Source organism: Chlamydomonas reinhardtii, chromosome 1 (genome assembly GCF_000002595.2).
Source record: "Chlamydomonas reinhardtii strain CC-503 cw92 mt+ chromosome 1, whole genome shotgun sequence".
Classification (NCBI taxonomy): Eukaryota; Viridiplantae; Chlorophyta; class Chlorophyceae; order Chlamydomonadales; family Chlamydomonadaceae; genus Chlamydomonas; species Chlamydomonas reinhardtii.
Genome location: NC_057004.1, coordinates 7,572,956 through 7,592,782, shown reverse-complemented (window position 1 = coordinate 7,592,782; position 19,827 = coordinate 7,572,956). Strand labels below are relative to the sequence as shown.

The following is a 19,827-nucleotide window of genomic DNA, read 5'->3' as shown; positions in this document are numbered from 1 at the left end:
TGTACCAACCTTTGCAACCCCCTCCACCCCTTCACCCTCCCCTCCACACACCCCCCTCCACCCCCCCTCCCCCCGCCCTCCACCCACCCACCCTCCCCCTCCCCCCGCAGGTACCGCAAGCCCCGCTCCAGCTACACCTACATGCGGCCGGAGATGCAGCAGCGCCACGCCGCCTTCAAGCGCGGCTCCGCCTACCTGGAGCGCTACTGCCAGCTCATCGCCTTCGCCTACTACCTGGAGCACGTGGGGCCCGAGGCAGCAGCATTCCAGGACTGGGTGGCCAGCAGGCCCGACCTCAAGGTGGGGGGAGGGGGGTTGTAAATACCAGCCCAAACTAAACCAAAACCAACGAAAACGGGAGTGCAGGCAGAGGCGTTAGTTGCGAGCGATAATACTTAAGTGGGGGAAGTGTGTGTGGGGGGGGGTTGTAGATACCAGCCCAAACGAAACCGAACCCAATGCGAAAGAGAGAGCGGGCGGGAGCGGGGGGGGGAGGGAGAAGGGGTGATTGTAAGACCCAGCCCAAATTAAACTGAAGACAATGCAAAGAGCGGGAGGAGAGCGTGGGGGGTGCGTGGGGAACTGAGTAAGAAGCGAAGTTGTGGGGGTGTGGGGCTGGGGTGGGGGGAAGGAGCGGGAGGAGGGGGAGGGGTTATATGCCACGAGCCCGACGAAATAGGAAGGAAAGGGGCAGTTAATTTACCAAACTTAACTAAGCCATGGCGTGTGGGGGAGATGGGGGGGGCGACCGAACGAGGAGGTGATGTGGTCCGTTCTGGGGGCTTTGGGGGCGTAGCTGGAGCCTAAGGGGGTAGGCTGGCGTTGCGGGGTGTGGATTGCGGACGGGCAGCCCGGAGCGCGTGAGGCGTGGGTGTGGCACGCCCACCTCCTGAACTGAATGACCCCTTCCCTCTCACCCCTCACACCGCTCCACACCACCACTCCAACCACGCTCCAACCATGCCACCACGCCCACACATACACCTTTCCCCCCTGCAGTCCGCCTTCACCTCCATCCATGAGAACCCGGGTGCCGCGCTGGCGCCGGTGCCGGTGGCCAAGCTGCCCACCGTGTTCCGGGTGAGTGGGGCCAGTGGGCAGGAGGGGGGGAGGAGTGGGGAAGAGTGGGGAGGAGTGGGGAGGAGAAGGGAGGAGTGGGGGAGGAGGGTATCATTTGAACCCGCGGATCCCGCAAGCACCCCAAATCTCCGAGTGTTGCAACACCAGAATCGCCCCTTAACACACACACACACACGCAACGTTTTCCTTGTGCTCTTTAACACACACACACACACACACACACACACACACACACACACACACACACACATACACATACGCGTGTTTGGCGGCTTGGTTCCGTTTGTTTTGTGTTTAACACACACACACACACACACACACACACACACACACACACACACACACACACACACACACACACACACACGCTCCCCAACCACACTGCCCCCCACTGCCCAGGCCGCCAGCGCCACCGGTGAGGACGCGGCGGACGGCGCCGCCGCCGACCAGCGGCAGGTGCTGGCGCGGCGCAAGGGCCGCACCCTCACCAAGCGCACCATCCTCAAGTCCTACCTGCTGCCGCGGCCACACAAGCCCCAGCAGGCGCCCGGGGAGGCGGCGGCAGTGGAGGAGGCGGAGGTGCCGCAGCACGTGCAGGCGGGGCCATTCCCCGTGTTCAGCGTGGGTGAGTGGGACAGCACAGGGAGGGACAGCGCGCGTGTGCGGTAGGAAGGCAGCAGGAGGAGGAGGAGGCAGGGGGCGTGACCGTGTCTGTAGTCCCGTGGTTTGGGCGGGGAGGAAGGCGGGCCGTGTCGTGTGGCGCTTGGGCACGTACAGCACAGCATACACATGCTTTCCTAAATCCCATTGCGTTGCGTTTCAATCACCCACATCCACACCCACATCCATGACACACCCTCACACACCGTACGCCCTCTGATACTAGTACTCGTCGTGCATGGGCGGCTGACACCACACGTCCACATCCACACGCGCACATCCACACGCCCACACACACCCGCACACGCAGGCAACGTGTCCAGCTCGGAGCTGGGGGCGCTGCTGAAGCACCTGGGCGCGGGGCCGGACGGCAGGTGGGGGGGGAGGAGGGATGGAGGGGAGTGTGGGAGGATGGGAGGGTGGGTGTGTGTGGATGTATGGCTGTGGGTGGGTGTGGGTGGGTGGGTGGGTGGGTGGGTGGGTGGGTGGGTGGGTGGGTGGGTGGGTGGGTGGGAGGGCGCAAGCTGCAGCACACACGAGCTGCCGATTAGATACCTTCATACTTGGTCCGCTTTCCTACTCCCTCCTCTCTCCCTCACTCCCCTCTTTCCCTCCCCCCTCTCCCTCTCCCCCTCTCTCCCTCCCCCCTCTCCCGCATCCTCGCCTCCCCCACCCCCGCCACCGCCAGGTGCCACGTGGTGGTGGCCGACGTGCGCGAGGAGCTGGTGGTGTACGTCAACGGCGTGCCGTACCTGCGCCGCGAGCTGGAGATGCCGGCCGCCGCCATGCACCACGCGGGCGTGCACGCGGCGCAGCTGCAGGAGCTGGAGGCGCTGCTCAAGGAGGACGTCACGGTGGGGGGGGGGGGCAGGGGAAGGGGGGGAGGGAGGGAGGAGGCGGAGGGAGGAGGCAGGGAGGAGGCGGAGGAAGGAGGGAGGATGGAGGAGGGAGGGAGGATGGGGGAGGGAGGAGGGAGGAGGGAGGGACGGAGGGAGGTGGTCATTGTAAGTAAGCCCAAACCAAGCCGAACCCCATGCACAAGAGCTAGGAGGAGCGCACGGCATTATGCTTTGACAATGGAGCGGCACTCGACAAGGCGGGGAGGAAGGGGATGGAGGGCAGGGATAAGACCCGAACCGGAAGGGCTAAGAGGTCAAAAGGAAAGGTCAACGGCTACCACATCCCAGTGCGTTGATGCCGTACCTGCCTCCTGTCCGACTCTCAAAAGCCGTTGTCAACCGCTCACCCCCACCCCCACCGCCTCCGCCACCACCACCCCCACCCTCACAGGACGAGGCGGCGCTGTGGGGCAGTCGTGTGTTGCTGCACCGCGAGGCTCCCCACTCACACCACCAGGCAGCAGCAGCAGCGGCGGCGGCGGCGGCGGCCGCCGGCCAGGCGCCTCCCGCCACGCCCACCCGCGGCGGCAGCACCGGCGGCGCGGCCAGCGGTGCGTGTGCCGCCACTCCACGCGCTTGACATGCTCGCCCTCTTTGTCTTCGGCTCACCCCTGCGCGCCTTGCCGACACCAGCTGACCCGCTGCACCCCGCCCCCTCGCCGTTCGTATCCCCTCGCCACTCCCTCTAAATAAAAGAATCACCCGCCCTGCCACTACATGATTTCAACATCGCGCCAAACAAACACCCCCGCACAACCACCACACCCTCTCCCCGCCTCTCCACAGGCGACGCCAACGGCCACAGCCCGGAGCCCGCCACGCCCGCCACGCCCGCCACGCCCGAGCTCGCCGCCTCCGCCACCCCCGCCGCCGCCGCCGCCGCCGCCTCCGCCGCCGCCAACCCGGACGACGTGACGGGCCTGGTGGACATGTACCCGGGTACTAGTGTGGAGCCGTTCTGGGAGGCGGTGGACCCCGACTCCACCACCGCCCTGCTCACGCCGCTGGAGGTGAGCGGGCGAGCGAGAGCGCGGAGGGCCACACACGCCCTGCCTGCCTGCCTGCCCAACACGCACGCAACACGCATGTTGCGGAGTGCCGTACACACGTACAGGCATCGGCCGCCCCTGCACACATGCCCACACACACATGCACATGCACGGCGGGCTTTCGTTTCGTATCAACACACATGCGTACGCACACACACACACACACACACACACACACGTACACACACATACGCGCACACACACACACGTACGCGCTCTGCCAACCACCCCCTCCCTCCCCCATTCTTCCCCCTCCCCTCCCCCCTCCCCCCCCCGCAGCTGATGCAGCAGCTGGAGGCCGCGGGCTACCGGCTGTCGTACCGCCGCATCCCGCTGTCGCGCGAGCGCACGCCCGAGGCGGCGGACGTGGACGCACTGCACGCGCAGGTGGGGTTGGGGGGGCTGGGTGGGGGGGGTTGGGTAAGGGGGTCAGGGTGGGGGGAGATGGGTGGGGAGCTGGGGAGCTGGGGTTGGGGTTTGGGGCGGGGGGCAGGGTTTGTGTGGAGGGAAGAGTGTGCGAGTGGAAATGGAGTGCGGCTGCGGGCGGGTGTGGGGTTGAGGCCGGCAAGGCGGCCCAGGCGAAGGCTTTGCAAGCGGACTCCTCCTCCACCTGACGACCGTTGTTTCCCCTCACTCCTCTCACCCCTCACACTCCTCTTACTCCTCTCACTCCTCTCGCTCCCATGCTCCCACCCTCACACCCCACATGCTCCTGTTCCTACGCCTTAACTTCGTAACTAATCATGAATGCAACCGCCCCCCCCCAAAAAAAACCCAAACCCCCAGCTCACGCACCTGGCGGGTGACGCGGCGGAGGACCTGCGCGGCGAGGAGGCGGCGGCGCTGGCGGGCCTGGGCAGCCGCGGCCCCGGCATTGTGGTGCACCTGATCCTGTCGCGCACCGCCACCGGCTCCAGCGCGCGATTCGTGGCGGCGGCGTGCGGCACCTACCTGTCCCGCCAGCAGTCGGGTGAGGGGGGGGGAGGGGGGCAGGGGGTTTGGGGGTTGGGGTGGGGAAGGGGGGGTTGTTCAGTACGGGACCAAGAGCAAGCCGACCGGGGGACCGGGCGTGTGTATGTGGGCGGGGGCGGGGAAGGGTTGTTGCTATGCGGCCCGGCACGTGTCTGTGGGAAGCCACGTGCTTCGCAGCAGCACGGGCCGGATGCCCGACCACCATCCGTCTCTTGGCATGACGCCGTGCCGCACCTCCCTCCTTCCCCACGCCTCCCACACCTCCTCCCACCCCTCTTCCCCCTCCTCGCCCGCAGGCCACGCCGAGTCGGCCGGCGGCGCCCCCGCCGGCGGCCCGCCCGGCCTGCCCTTCCTGCAGTCCGTCCCCGGCGGCATGCGCGCCTCCTCCTCCGGCGGCTCGCCGCTGCAGTCCTCCGCGGCCCTGTCGGGCGGCGGCGGCGGCGGCGGCGCGGCGGCGCTGGGGCTGGAGGCGGCGGCGGGCGAGTACCGCGGCATCATGAGCCTGTGTCGGCTGCTGCCGGGCGGCTTTGAGGCCAAGCTGGCGGTGGACGCCGCAATCGCCGCCATTGCCAAGCAGGTGGGAGGGGCGGGGGGTTGGGAGTGGAGTGGAGGGCAGGGAGGGTGTGTGGGTGGAGGGCAGGGAGGGGGGTGTGGGTGGAGGGCAGGGAGTGGGGTGTGGGTGGAGGGCAGGGAGGGGGTGTGGGTTGGAGGGGTTCCGGGTGGCGGCTGTCCAGGGTGGGTGGGTGTTTGTTGTCCGCTGTGTGCAGTAAACGCACGAATCGTGACACACGCGCGTTGGCGGGCGCGCGCTAGTTACTTGCCTTCTGACGAACACACACGCACATACACACACACACGCACGCACGCATGCACAGGTGGGTGACCTGCTGAAGGACATCCAGAACTGCAAGGCTCAGGCGGAGGCGCCCGCCGCGCCCGCCGCCGACACGCCCGGCGGCGCGGCGCTGGCGGTGGCGCCGCTGGGCCCGCAGTTCGCGGCGCGCCAGCTGGGGCTGCACTACCTCAAGCGCTACTTCCTGCTCATCACCTACCGGTGAGGGAGTGTGGGTGCACGTGTGTGTGGGGTTACATTCATGATTATCTAAGAAGTGGGGGAGGGTGGGTGTGTTGCGGTGCGGTGCAGGGCTGCGCTGAGGGGGTAGCCATTCATGCGAATGAGGGGTGGGGGGCTTGCAAGGATAGTTGGAACAGCGGTACTGGATACACCGAGGGCTGCGGTGGGGCTGGTTGGTTCCGAACCCGGGTAAACCAAAAGACAGCCAGCCCACAGGGCGCTAGGGGGCTGGTGGGGGTTGCACTGTAGCGGTGTGTGATCCGGAGTTGTGGGTGGCGAGCACCACCGCCACCACCACCGCCTCGCCTCCCTTGCCTGCACATGCCTGGAACCCCTTCCCTGCCACGTCCTCCCCAATTCCTGAACCCCTCATTGCTCCTGGCTACGCCCTCTCGTCTTTTTAGCATGCATGGAACCCCCTCTCCACCCCCCTCCACCCCTCCCCGCCCACCCCTCTGTCCGCGCGCCTGTGTCCACCCCGCAGCTGCTTCCTGGACCACTCCGCCTACAAGCTGGGCGGCTTCGCGGACTGGGTGGCACAGCAGCCCGAGCTGCACCACCTCGCAAACCACCTCACACTGGACCTGTAGAGGGGCAGGGGGATGATGGGGAGGGAGGGAGCGGAAGAAGAGGAGGGAGGCGGGGGCGGCAGATGGTGGCAGTAGGGGCTGGTGGAGCTGTGCAGCTGTGGGGCTGGCGGGGGGGGGGGCGCGGTGCCGCCGACTAGCTGGGCAGAGGTGGTGTGCCAATGGCTTAGGGAAATAGCGTCGGTGGTGGGGTTGGGGTCGAGCCGAGTCGAGATCGGCAGGCAGGCACCATGAAAGGTCATGAAAGATTATAAAAGATCGCGAGGGTGTGTGTGGCACGCGATAATGCGTTGCTAGATTGCGATGTATGGACACGTTCATGCCGCCACTGCGGGTTTTGTATGTGGCTAGAGTTTCGCCGAGGTTGCCTGCTGTGAGCATTGCGACGTTCCCTACCCGTAGACCATAGTACTGGTGGGGCGTGTGAAAGCAAAAGCAGACAGGGCGCCGCGGGATGCCCCGGGTGCGCATCGAAACCGGCAGGGGTGAGACTCGTGAGGGCACTGAGCGAGACGTGTGGGGTTGCGCTGTCGGTTGTGGGCAATCTTGCGTGAAGGAAGCACGGCAGCTTGGGGACAGGTGTTCTTATGACAGCGGGGGGTTGCGCTCTTCAGGACGCGCAATAGCTTGACGACAGCTGTTGGTATACGGTACGGCGTGTGCGCGCTGCATCGTTCCGGCGTTGACGCTGTCCTTGACGCTGTCACGCTTTCAAGCATTGCCATCAGTTGCAATGCTTGGAACGGCAGGCGCTGGTTTCCGGGGGGGGGGGTAGCCATCCATGGGATGGTGTGTGGGGGGGGCACGAGGCGCCAGGAGCTCGGGCTGTGCCTGCCTCGTCGTGGTGTGGTTGTGTGTTGGGCGCTTGGATGCGATCTTTTTGAGGTCCTGAGCGGGTCAGAGACTCGTAGAGCCGCTTGTAACGGGGAGAGACGATCTGACTCATTGAAATGCAATCTGACGTATTACTTCATCAGCCGCCCCAGGCCTTGCCCCAGGCGCACACCCCTCACGTCCCAGCTTTCTTCCCTGCGCCGCACACACTCACACACGTGCCATCTGGTGGCGCCGGGTCCAGCCACGTGACGGCGCCTGCAGCCATGCAGCCGTGCAGCCGTGCAGCCTGCAGGGCCCAGGCGCGCGCTCAGCTGCACACAGCGGGGGGCAGCTCTCGCTGGCGGGGCAGGGGCCGAGGACACGGGCTCATGGGCGGCACAAAACTGCGTTGGCTGCAGCCCCACAGGCCCACACACCACGCGGCAGCCGACGCCGCCTCGGCCAACACCAGTGCTCGTATCTTGTAGATGCCCTCAGGCACCCGGCATCTACACATGCGTTCGCCCCCCCCCCTGGAACGCTGCGCTGGGGGGGTGACACGCCATTCTGCGGGCATTGCATTTCACCGGCAGAGCAGGATTCGGCCCATTCGACCGGGTTTAGGGGATGGTGTCATGGTTGGATCGTGTCATGCCGTGCGATGAGGCTGTTGCCCGGCCTACAAGGGCGCAGCGCCGGCCTTGCCCGGCGCTGCTCTTTCGTTACTCCCGTACTCGTACCGAACCAACACAGAACAGACTATATGCTGTAACGAACTCTGGTGGAGTGGCCATTCACTGGGGTCCGGGAAGCATTCTCTCTCTCTGTAGTTCGGTGGGCGTCATCGGAAGGCAAGCCAAGTCTAGGCGCTTACAAGCGCATAGCAACGTCACTCTACGGTCCAGGCCCAGGCGTCGCTTCTCACACTGCATGTCTTGGACGGCGCTTTAGGCGACGCGAGGACAGAGCTGCCCGCCCGCAGCAGGGTGTGTTACGCGGCTCCCTTGCTCGCCAGACCAAGTAACGAAGCTGGGGGGACCGCACACCCGCGGTCGTGTGTGCCCCGCAGTTGGTTGCCGGGGAGTTGAGTCGTGTTCAGGCATGCCTTTGAGACCAGCTCTACGCCAGCTACTCTCCTGGACACTGATGCATACGGTGTGGGGCTTTGGGGCATGTTTGAGTCCCATTCGCTATGGCCTTGAGGAGAGGCGGTCACACTACAGTTACCAACCTCCAGACTCAAGTTTTCGTCTGATCGTTTGTGGGGGGAAGTGGTGTGCCCGGTGACGAGCTAGGCACAAACCGGCAGATGGTCGTGACAGGGGCTCACGTTAAAAACACCTTGATTTAAGATCCTCAGAAAGAAGCGGCGCCTGCCTGATGCCAGAGATGCCTGACACTACGCAACCAGCAGGGGAGGCCACAGGTGCCGCAGCAGGGGCACGAGCAAGTGCCCTTAGCAGGAGGAGGTGGCGGGATGACGCACTTGACAGGGCTGCATGCGGAGCACAGGAGGCGGAGGCTGTGGCGCATTGGGATGGTTGAGGACGGGTCCTTATGTGGAGCCGGGCGCATTGGATGGACGACGGCGTCTTGTGGATGGACGACGGCGTCTTGTGGATGGTCAGATGGAGCCGGCAAATGTCGTGGTGCCAGGCAGTGGTTTTGCCGTATGGACTAGCAGTGTTTAGGCCCGACGACGATGTGTACGGCACCGCTGGGGGCCTTGATGATGACGAGGACGGCTATGGCGACGATGACGCTGGTGGCGGCGAAGACGAGCGAGGAGGCGATCTGGGGCGGCTTCGGTACATGACACCGGAGTGCGGTACGGTATGCTGAATAGCACACTATCCATCGCCAGCAGGGCAAAGGCACGTATGGTGGCCGCTGCTGCCTCAGTAGCTCATGCCTTTATATTATGCCACTCTGTTAGTATGACCTGAGCTCGCGCGCGGGATTTTGCTGCTGTAAGCCTGGCTGGGGCTCCGCGGGCACAATGGCACATGGGCCGACCAAATGTGTGCACAGCATGGAACCATGTGAGCCGCTGACGTTCCGGGGACGAACAAACAGTGCATAGACCCTGGTACAATTCGTTCACGTTCACAGGAGTGACACTGAAGAGAAGAAGGCAGGGCGGGGCCGCCGTCTCACCGCGACGTTGCAAATGCTCCTTCCGCACCACCCTCGCTCACATCATGCCGCGCTGTTACTGGATGGATCCTGTCATGCACGCCCGTCACACTGCGCTTCGCAGCTATGCCACTTGCTTTGCTCCATCACGTGACTTTCGTTGCCTCTCCTGGTGCCAGTATAATGCGCACTTGTTCAGACCCAACCGTTGCAGCAAGCAGCAGGTCCTGTCTTGGGTTCCCAACTTCCTGTCATGCAAAACAACATGCAAATCACAGTCGCAGCATATGCTTGCTTTGAATGGCCATGCACACAGTCACAAGCTGTTAATGAATGAACCGCTACACGCAATACATCTACCTCCAATCACGGCGCTGGCCACGCAACCGCTGCTGTAGGCAAAAAGGAAAAACACGCAGCCAAGCCATACCATCCGTCAGGCCCTCACGGCTCCGTCATCCACCGGTGCGCCAGGACCTGGTCTGGCGTGGGGCGGGCGGCGGGGTCCTCAGCCACCATCCACTCAATCAGCTCCTTGAGCGCCGGCGGCGTGCGGCGGGGCAGGTCGCGCTCGTATCTGAGGTAGGCCTGCGTGCTGCAGACTCCAAGACAGTGCAGCCCGGCGGCGTCCGCCAGCACCAGGCCGGCGCTGGCAATGTCAGCAGCCTTGGTGATGGGGTACTTGGGCGTGTCGCCCTGCAGCTGGAAGTACACCTCCGGTGCCCAGAAGCCGGGCGTGCCGCCCGGCGCGCGCTCGACGTGGCCGTTGCTGTCGAGCTTGGTTGCCAGGTTGAAGTCGCACACGCGGAAGACCTTGCTGCCATCCGGCGCTGTATCAAACAGCAGGTTGGCGGGCTTCAGGTCGAAATGCGCGTAGCCGCGGCTGTTCATGTGCTTCACGGTGTGCATCATGGCCAGCAGCATGCCCCGCATGTCGGCCTCGTCCGTCAGCGTGCTGCCCGGGTACGGCAGCAGCTCGCACTTGTCCTTGTTCTTGCCGGTGCGCCGGGGCCGGCCGGGTGCGACAAGCCTCTTGAACAGCTCCTGACACGTCTTGGCCTGGTAGGGCGGCGGAGGGAGCGCGGAGGGCCAGACGGTTGAGGACAAAGTGAGGGCATGTAGATACTGGATCTTGGCTGGAGCTTGGCTGGACAAGCACGCGCGGGTGGCCGTGTGGGGGTGGTGTTGGGCTGAAGCGCCAGCAGGTACGGAGCAATCGGAGAGCGCTTCGGTTTCACAACTGCCCAAACTTATCAACCATCGCTAACCATACATGCTGCAACCACCCGGCACCCACCAGGAAATCTTCCATGGAGCCGCCCTTGGCGTAGGTCAGCAGCAGCTCCGCCGGCTCGCCCTCCGCAGTCGGCATCCGGAAGCCCAGGCACTGCACCGCGTACTGGCAGCCCTCGGCGGCAGCCAGTCCGTCTAGCTCCTGCTGCAGCAAGCAGCACAATTCGGCCGTGCCGCCCGTGCACGGCAACACGGTCTTGCGCGCGGCCTCCAGGACAGTGCCGTCGGGCAGGGAGATGGCCACTAGTTCGACGTTGCCAAAGGCGCCCTTCCCCAGATTGCCCTTGAATTCAGCGCGCTTGAGGCCGTCCTTGGCGACGTCAGCATTGACCTCCTGTAATGATGAGCGAGGCGGGCGCGAGGGGGGCAGTGTGAGTAGGGTGAGGTAAGCGCGTCGGCGTGTTGGCATGGCAGCATGCATTGGGACGAGCCGGCTGTGCGGCAGTCAGTCATCAAATCCCAAACCACCCATCGCCATACTAGCCCGCAGAATATTACCGCATGCGCGTGCCTCACCTTGCTGCTGCACACGCCGTCGGAGCGGGTGGAGGTGGAGGCACAATCGCTGCCAGCGGTGTTGTCCTGCTGCTGGGAGGCGGAGCGCTCCTCGTCGCTGCTGAGACTGCTGGACGCCGTGCAGTCAGAGCTGAAGGCGGAGCAGCAGCTGCCCTTGGAGGATTTGGAGCGGGCCGAGCTGGACTCTTGCTCGGGGCCCGGCGTCAGCTCACCAGCAGCAGTCGTGGCCTTTTACGGAGAGGGAAGTGGGAGGGAAAGGGAAAGCCGGTCATCAGCAGCAAGGAATGCGGGCAGCGCGGCACGGGGTGCTTGGCGCGCGGACGTTATCTATGCAGATGGATCCCTAGCCAGCGCCCTCGAAGACTGCCCCGACTGCCTTGCTGCAAGCAGCCACTCCCACCTGGTGAGTCATAATGTCGGAGGGGCGTGCATGCTCATCAGCATGCGACAGACTGGGTGCCGGGCCCTGTAGCCCGCTGGCGCCGCTGGAGGCCTCCGATGAGGATGCACGCGAGCCAGTACTGACGCTCAGGTGAGTGTCAGCTGAGCCGTTGGCGCCGTCGCTGGTGCCGTCGCTGCCGATGTCAGGGCTGCAGATGGCGCTAGCGCTGGGGCTGGCGGTGGTGGTGGTGGCGCCAGCGGGCGCATAAGCCTTGTTCAACTGCTCATTGAACGATGTTGCCTGCTGAGTGCATATGAAAATACGTGGAGAAGGCGGGATTGAGGTGGGAAACCCGGGAAAAGAGAACAGGGGGTCCAAGGGGTGAGCGGAGGCCGGGTGCGTGGCGTGTCGGCCGCGTCATCAAACCGTGGCAACTGCCAACAGTCAACTATAGTCAACGCTCTGACTTCGAGTGAAGCCTAAAAGTGTCTTGCTGCCGTGCCCCCCCCATGGTCCACGCTGCTAGGTTGCGCAGCCATGCGCTTACCTTCGTCGGGTCGCAATTCGATGCGGAACCACTCTCGTTGCCGCCTTCCGTCTCGCAGGCCTTGTTCTTGCAGGATTTTGAGTCTGAATGCCGGCATGGCTTATTGCGGCACAAGTAGCATAGCCAAGCTTGTCGTCGCCGAGCAAGTGCGAGCGTGATTGCAACGCCCGTGCCCGCGAGAGCAGCGATGCAAAGGGCCTTCATAGCTGGGCCTTTCATTCGATCTCTGACGCTCATTTTGATGTCAGTGACGAGAAGTATTAGAAACTCTGCCCAAAAGGGGATGCGCAACCGTTGATGGCTGGGCAACGTGCTCTCAAGTAATAGGATATATATGAGCGGTTGTGTAGAAGAACATATGTGATATGTAGAGGGTAAGTGCTCATACGTCGGCGGGGTGGGGCTTTGTACGGTAAGGGTCCCCAGTAGCGCGACTTCCGAGGGGGTTCAGGCAACCGAGTCGCCCGCATTTGACGAGATCAGGTGGCGCGCACAAGACCCAAAAGCGAGTGCATACTGTATGCTTTGCAGGCGATGTGAGATGGTCTAGATTGAGAGTTAGGGAACCGCTGAATGAGGCTGCCAAACCCCAAGTAATAATTGCTGCGCAGGTGGCCCGTGCACATGTGCACAACAGGCGGTCATCTCCTGCTGCCCACCACACCTTCTTCTGATCAATCATCTCTTCGGTACTCTTCTTTATCCCAGCAATCACTGTTTTCTTCATCCCAGCGATCACTGTTGCCGAGCATCCGCCCCCCACCCCAGGCCCAGCCGAGCCGCCTCCGCCGCTGCCTCCACCGCCACCGCGGCCTCCGGCGGCGCCGCAAAGCCCGCCGTCGCCGCCTCCCTGCCGCCGGCTCCTGCCGCCCCTCCGCCGCCTCCCACCACCACCGACGTCTGCTTGTCAATGGGCTGCGGCTTGCGCTTGTAGATCTCCTTCTCGATGTACACCTGCAGGGAGCGGGCGGTGGTGGGGGATACATTCATGATTCGCTAAGGAAATGGTGTAGGGGGGAGGGGCAGACGGTCCGGGCTTTGCGCAGTCACAGAAGTGGAATGAAAGTCCAGGTGGAAGGGGCTAGGCGGCGTGAGGGCACCCGGCAGGCACAGCCAGGGGCCCTCGGACGCCGCCTGGCCCCTTCCCCCTGGGGTTCCACTTCTTCACGCAGTGTCGGACATCACCTGCCGCTGCCTGACCAATGGCCAGCGCCCCGTGACCAATGACCAGCGCCCCGTGACCAGTGATCGGGACCCGACCCAACCCCCGCCCGACCCAAACAGGCGCAGCACGCGGCCCACACGTGTGTGCGCCTCTCATGACGTCAGCACGCCACCTCAATCGCCGCCGGTCCTTCCGCACCTACCCACCCACCCACCCACCCACCCGCCCACACCACTATACGCACACACACACTCTCCCCCACCTGCCGCTCCTCCTGCCTTTCCCCTCTCCCCCATCTGCCACTCCTCCTGCTTCTCCCCCACTCTCCCCCACCTACCACTCCTCCTGCTTCTCCCCCCCCCTCTCCCCCCACCTGCCACTCCTCCTGCTTCTCCCGGCTGTACCCCGCCGCGGTCCAGGTCTGTGTGGCGGCGTCGAAGAACACCGGCTCCAGGGGCACGTCCACACGCTCCGCGCGGCGGACCACGTCCGGGTCAGCCTGGGGGCGAGGAGGGGGGGGGAGGCAGGGAGGGGGGACTGGGTCGTGGGGAGGGAGGGGGAGGGGTGTTGAGACATGCACAAGGGACGGAAACGCGAAATCGGGATCGAAATAGTAGTCTACTCACTTCCCTTCTAACCGGCGCGCTGGCGTCTTTTCCCTCTCACTGGGAATGGTTCCAACCGGCTCGTCCCACCTCTCCCCGCCCACCCACACCCGCCCACACAACCAGCCGCTCCCTCCCCCTCCCCTTCCCCGCCCCCTTCCCCCCGCCCCCTTCCCCCCAACCCCTTCCACCCACGCCCCTCCCCATCGCACCTGCAGCACCTCCAGCGGGTCCCTCTTGGGGAACCACTTGCGCAGGGTGGCCACCACGCTGAAGCACTGCTTGGGGTCCAGCACCTCGGGCAGCACCGCCAGCACCACCTCGGGCCGCGGCAGCTGGTGCAGCACCTTGGACACCTGGGTGGGTGGGTGGGGCGGGAGGTGGGGGCCGGTGTGGGGTGGGAGGTGAGGGGCGAAGCCAGCGGCGGACAGAGCCGGACCCCACTGGACACCGCTGCACCAACTTGCATCGCTCCACAATACCCATCCTCGGCTCCTGACAGGTCGCTTGTCATGCACAATCATAACACACACGCACAAACACCCATTCCTTTTTACACACACACACACCCATGCACACACACACACACACACACACACACAAACACACACGCACACACATCCACCCGCACACACACGCACCGCCGCGGCGCCTTACCTCGCCAATGTTTTTCTCCAGGGTCTGCCTGCTCCACAGCAGCGTGCGGGGGTGCTTGGTCAGCAGGTCCTCGACATTGAGCGCGGGGAAGGCCACCTGCAGCACAGGAGGGTGTTGTGTGGGTTACATGGATAATTAACAGGTGAAGTTATAGCCAGGCACATTGGTGCCTCAGTCGTAGGGGGAGGGCAGAGAGGAGAAGCACGTACACCGTATGCGTTGCGCAATAGATTGGGTCCCGAACCAGGGGGCTTAAATCCAATGACGAAGACGGGACGCATGTACGGCAGAACTCCTACTGTTGCGTCACCCCCCCGCCGTACCTTGATGAGCACCAGTTTGGACGCCAGTTCCGGATCCACAACTACCCGGGCCTGAGGCGTGTGTGTGGGGGGGGGTGCGTGGGGAGGTGTATGTGTGTGTGGGGTGTGTGTGTGTGTGGTGTGGAGGTGTGGGGGTGTTCAGGTCATGGGGTCAGGGGTAAGGCCGGGCTGACAGCGGTCTGTGGCCGACCCGTAACCAAAGTGCGCGCGCCTCTCCTCCTCCTCCTCCCTCTTCCTCCCCGCCCGCCCTCACCCAATCGCTGGCCCGCATGAGCTCCAGGCTGATGCACAGCTGCGGCAGCAACGACTCGAAGTCGTCCAGCGCCGACTCCACGTCAGCAGCCTGCAGCGCAGTGTGGGAGTTCGGCGGTGCAGAGAGAGAGAGTGTGTGTGTGTGTAGGCACTCGATTGAGGAGTGAATGCAACCGTGGTAACATGTGTGGGCCGGATACATATGTGTGTGCGGAGGGGCCAGGATTGGGGTGTCAATGCCAACTACACGCCAAGTACACTGCCTAGCTCCGCCCACTTCACCCCGCCCCACCCAACCCCACCCAATCCACGACACGCCCATCCGCACACACGCACCCACCTTGAGACTAAACCCTGTCCCATCGCACACCCACCTTGAGACCCAGCCGTGCACCCGCCGCCACCACCTCGCCCCGGGTGCGCTGCCGGCCGCGTGCCGCCCAGTCCGTGGGCGCCCGTACAGGTGGGGCGCCGGAGGCAGGCGCAGAGGCGGGCGGGGAGGTCGCAGGGGAGGGGGGCTGCGAGGAGGGGCCCTGGGGCCCGGCACGCACCATCACCATCGGAGGTGCCTGGCGACCGCAACGCGCAGCCGCTCCTCCACCTCCCTGCCGGCTTGCCCGCAGCCCGCAGCTGCGCTGCGAGCATGACCCGAGTGCCTGCATCACCGTGTCCTTACGCGCTGCAAATAGGCAGAGAGAAACGCGGCGATAACTTGTTTCCGGGTTTTGCTTGCAGCGCCAACCTTGGTCAACACACGCTGAGAATATTTACTACGTTGCTCTCAACAGACGTGATAGCTATGTTCAGGAGTAATTGTTTGGCTTTATGACTTTAGTTGTGCCTGTCGGGCTGGCGAGGGTTCCGGGTCCGTCTTCCATCCCAGAATTGCCTCTCCTCTCTTCAATGTGACTAGACACATACAAACGGCCCGCCGCCTAGCTTCGCAACAGGCAATCGGCGTCTGGGTGGCTTGGCGTGATGGCCCACGGGTCTATTTTTGCTGTCGGAGCGCCGGACGCCAAAATAACAGTTATCAGCGAGTTACATGGGACGTATGAAATATTTCATGCATCCAGAACGCACAAAATCTGAGCGCTTCAGGACATGCAACTTGGAACTCACTGCTCTATGCCCGTAGCCAGGTCAGTTGTAAGACATGAACTGTTAAGTTGCATATTTATTCTAAGAAACTACAATACTGCACCGAAAGGGCCTCCCGCGGCAAAATTGGGTCGACCTTCTCACTTCTGTGCCCGCGCTGACAGGAAGCTTCATGCCAGAACAATTCACTGTACGCTATGATGTACTGCAAATAACACCTGAGACGTGATAAGGAGAAATGGACGCGGTGGAACTTGCAGCAGGTAACTGCTTGCGCCTTGCGGCTATAAGGAAAAGAACGCATTCGAAGCGCTTTGCAACGCTGGATTGAGCGGGGATACAGCCTGAAAACCGCACCCGGCGGGTGCCACCCCAGGCGTGGACGGACGGGGCCCCGTGTACACGCGCACATCGAGCTCTTTGCGCCCCTCTCTCCTTCTGGCCCTGTCCCCTTGTCCCTCTGGCCAGGCCTCCGGGCGGCACGGAACGCCTTGCTTGGCGGCGATGATGATGATGACGGCCCCAACACCAACGGTCCTGGCATGGCCTCCTGCCACAGCGGCCCCCGCAGTGCAGCTCCCGCCGGCCCCAGCAGCCGCTCCAAAGAGCTCCTGGCGCGGCTGCTAGCCCCCGTGGCCGCAGCCGCCGCGCCCTCCGCCGGCCTGGCCGTGCCCACGCTGCGCGCGCTGTGCCTGGGCCTGCTGGGCTCCCACGTGGAGCACCTGGCCGGCACGGAGGACATGGGGCCGCACCTGGCGCTGCTGCCGCCCGACGTCAAGGCGTGCATGCTGTGCGTGGCGCGCCGCCGTGGCGTGCTGAGCAACCGGATCCTGCTGGGCCTGGTGGATCCCGGCTGGGCGGTTTTGGATCTGGCGGGCGCGGCCGCGCTGAGCGAGCGGGCGGTGCGGCGGGCGCTGCTGCGCTGCGGGCGCCAGGCGCTGAGGGCGCTGGACCTGTCGGGTGCGGGCGGCGGCGGCGGCGGCGGCGGAGCTGGGGGCACAGGAGGGGTGGATGGGGTGGAGGGGAAAGCAGGTGCATCGGCAGGGGCCTTGGGAGCAGGGGCAGCAGCAGGGGCAGCAGGCGCAGGTGCAGGTGAGGGCCATGTGGGTCTGGGGCCGGAGCTGCTACGTGACCTGCCGCAGCTGGCGCCGGGGCTGGAGGTGTTGGTGCTGGGCGGCGGCGGCAGGCGGCAGCAGGAGGTGCTGCTGCAGGTGGGTGGCTGGGTGGGCGAAGAGGCGGGCGGGCGGGCGGGCGGGCGGGAGAATGGGGCGGGCGGATGGGGTGTTGCATGGCGAGGGGGACGTCACGGTGAGGCTCGAGGGCTGTGGCTCAGGCGATGGGTGCTTTGGTAGGAATGGCTGCATTGCAACGCTGCTTTGTGCCGCACATGTGATGTGATGTGATGCGTCGTGTTGTCGTGTCGGTGCGTGTGTGTGGCCCGCAGGTGCTGCCCGACATCCTGCCGCACGTGGTGCTGCGGCGGCACAGCCAGGACGGCGGCGGCGGCGGCGACCAGGTGGCGGACAGCTGGGAGGATGTGGTGGTGGAGGCAGAGCCCACGTCACACCACCAGCACCACCAAAACTCACAGCAGCAGTCGCATACAGCAGCAGCAGCAGCAGCACAGCAGCCCACGCGGGTGCAGCTGCTCGACCCCGGGGAGCTGCGGGGGCTGCAGCGGCTGCGGCTGCTGGTGTGGCGTGGCGGCGGCGCCAGCCTGGCCGCACACATCGTGCGCACCGTCAGCCCCCGCGTGGAGCTGGTGGAAGAGCTGCCCCCGCTACTGCCACTGCTACTGCCGCAGCAGCAGCTACTGCTGTACCAGCAGCAGCTGCAACAGCTGCTACTGCCGGACGGGGGCGGATGCAGTGGCGGTGGGCGGGCTGGCGGGGTGAGCCCGGACGCGCGATGGCGGGAAGGCAGTGGTGGTGGTGGCGGCGGCGGGGGCGGCGGCTCGTTGGTGCCGGGTGGCGGCGTCAGCAGGGGCGGCATCAGCAGCGGCGGGATCAACGTGATACGCGCGAGCACGGCGGTGGGGAGAGCTCCGGTGACGGTGGGCGGGAAGCCCTCGGCCGTGGCGGGGCCGAGCGGAGGCGCCGGCCGCTACACCGCGCCCCACTTGCGGAAGAGGCAGGAACCGCGGCAGGCGTCCCAGCCGCAGAAGGAGGAAGTGGCCGCCGCAGGGGAACACCCGGCCGCAGGGGAGCACCCGGCCACAGAGGAGCAAGCACACGTTGCAGGGGAGTCGGAGGAAGGCGGCGCCGGTGCTGGCGGCGGTGAAGTCGTGGGTGCCGGGGCCGCACCTCTCCCTGCGGAGCCTCCCAGCACGACCGCAGCCATTGCGGCGGCCCCAGCCCGCCCCCAGCCGCCCCAACCGCCACAACGAACACAACCTCAACCGTTGCAGCCGCCACAACCTCCCCAACTGCCGCCGCACCTGGATGACTGCCTGGCGGCGCTGGTGGCCCCCAGCGCCTGGGCGGGCGGCGGCTGTGGCGGGCCGGGTCGGGGCGGCGCTCGGGAGGCGGAGTGGGAGCGGCTGCACATCGCGGAGAAATTCAGGCTGGCGTATGTGCAGCAGGTGAGCGGGGGAGCTGAGGCGGGGGGTGTATGGGGTTTGTGAGGGAGCACTCGTTGCGCGATTCCTGTAGGATGGGGCAGCTCGGCCCTCTAGGTGCGCGGCTTCGTGCGCTGGACCTCGCACAGGGTGTGAACATTCATGCTACGGCGCGAGGGGTCGCACGCCCCTGTTGCGCCTGATCGATGGACACGGCCCCCGCACACGCGTCGGTGACACTGCGCCCCTAGCTCCCTACCCCTGCCCTTCGAAGCAGCCACCACGCATGCATGCTTACACACGGCTGCTCCACTTGCAGCCCTTCACCTGCCCCCCCCCTCCTTCCCTCACCCGTGCCCCTGCCCTCCCTCACGTCCCTCTCCCCACGCTCCTTGCACGCACTGCTCCTCGCTGCCTCAGGACGAGCGGCTGCGGGCCAAGGCGCGGCGCGAGGCGGCCCTGGCGGAGCGGCAGGAGCTGCGGGCCAGCGGCGTGGCGCGGGCGCTGGCGCAGTGGCTGGACGCCGAGTAATGCCTGGTGCGGCAATGCACCTGGTGGTGACGGCCAGATTGTGTGTGTGTGTGTGTGTGTGTGTGTGTGTGTGTGTGTGTGTGTGTGTGTGTGTGTGTGTGTGTGTGTGTGTGTGTGTGTTTGAGAGTGTGAGTGTGTGTGCGTGCTGGAGTGGAAGGAATGAGTGCACTTTGTGATGCGTAACGTGCGTGCGGTGAACATTGGAACAATGACTGTGCAGGAACTTTCACGAGGCAAACTTGCGTTCTAGCTTACATACATGGCTAGCCAAAAAATGAACGCGTCTGGGTGAGGGCGAGAGCTGGTGCACCATGCACACATATACCGTACGTGTGTCAGAAAGTAGAAAGAAGCAACGCGGAAACAGGACATGTTTGTCTGCGTGCGTGTCTGTTGAAAGGAAACGACAAGCGTGCGCCCGCGGTGTGTGCAAGTGTGTGGTACGAATGACTGCATGGTGGCAGGATGCCGAGTGATGCACGTACGGCAGTGGCGCAGTGGTAGTGACGGTAATTGCGGCAGTGTGGCAGTGGCAGTGGTGGTGTTCTCTGGAGTATTGGGGTGTCAAGCGCGTCCGTTGCTGCACCAACGCTCCCCCGCCGTCTCCCACACGCCTCGTGCCTC

The 19,827-nt window shown here is 64.9% G+C and overlaps 4 protein-coding genes across 4 annotated transcripts in view; 2 read left to right on the top strand and 2 right to left on the bottom strand.

Annotated features, from left to right (window-relative positions):
* Positions 1-7,257, top strand: part of CHLRE_01g054800v5 (uncharacterized protein) — a 13,806-nt gene extending 6,549 nt beyond the window's left edge. Inside the window, exons 16-27 of the mRNA XM_043059027.1 lie at positions 111-300; positions 1,000-1,080; positions 1,480-1,705; positions 2,051-2,114; positions 2,429-2,594; positions 3,031-3,190; positions 3,426-3,649; positions 3,968-4,075; positions 4,475-4,658; positions 4,957-5,237; positions 5,536-5,714; positions 6,220-7,257. Of these exons, the coding sequence (XP_042928941.1) occupies positions 111-300; positions 1,000-1,080; positions 1,480-1,705; positions 2,051-2,114; positions 2,429-2,594; positions 3,031-3,190; positions 3,426-3,649; positions 3,968-4,075; positions 4,475-4,658; positions 4,957-5,237; positions 5,536-5,714; positions 6,220-6,325 (1,969 nt within the window). The 3' untranslated portion in view covers positions 6,326-7,257. The remainder of the gene's footprint in view (positions 1-110; positions 301-999; positions 1,081-1,479; positions 1,706-2,050; positions 2,115-2,428; positions 2,595-3,030; positions 3,191-3,425; positions 3,650-3,967; positions 4,076-4,474; positions 4,659-4,956; positions 5,238-5,535; positions 5,715-6,219) is intronic.
* Positions 7,258-9,189: 1,932 nt separating this feature from the next.
* CHLRE_01g054750v5 (uncharacterized protein) lies at positions 9,190-12,341 on the bottom strand. The gene is made up of 5 exons (XM_001700123.2): positions 12,013-12,341; positions 11,484-11,765; positions 11,084-11,311; positions 10,572-10,901; positions 9,190-10,333 (listed from the first exon to the last, which is right to left on the bottom strand). Exons 1-5 carry the CDS (start codon positions 12,214-12,216, stop codon positions 9,719-9,721), a joined length of 1,659 nt encoding a protein of 552 aa, XP_001700175.2. The 5' UTR covers positions 12,217-12,341; the 3' UTR covers positions 9,190-9,718.
* Positions 12,342-12,419: 78 nt separating this feature from the next.
* On the bottom strand, positions 12,420-15,821 carry CHLRE_01g054700v5 (uncharacterized protein). Its single transcript, XM_043059026.1, has 7 exons — positions 15,389-15,821; positions 15,016-15,105; positions 14,763-14,813; positions 14,440-14,535; positions 13,995-14,138; positions 13,551-13,676; positions 12,420-12,966 (listed from the first exon to the last, which is right to left on the bottom strand). Exons 1-7 carry the CDS (start codon positions 15,674-15,676, stop codon positions 12,748-12,750), a joined length of 1,014 nt encoding a protein of 337 aa, XP_042928940.1. The 5' UTR covers positions 15,677-15,821; the 3' UTR covers positions 12,420-12,747.
* Positions 15,822-16,061: 240 nt separating this feature from the next.
* CHLRE_01g054650v5 (uncharacterized protein) lies at positions 16,062-19,827 on the top strand. The gene is made up of 4 exons (XM_043059025.1): positions 16,062-16,378; positions 16,584-17,326; positions 17,560-18,696; positions 19,093-19,827. Exons 1-4 carry the CDS (start codon positions 16,354-16,356, stop codon positions 19,201-19,203), a joined length of 2,016 nt encoding a protein of 671 aa, XP_042928939.1. The 5' UTR covers positions 16,062-16,353; the 3' UTR covers positions 19,204-19,827.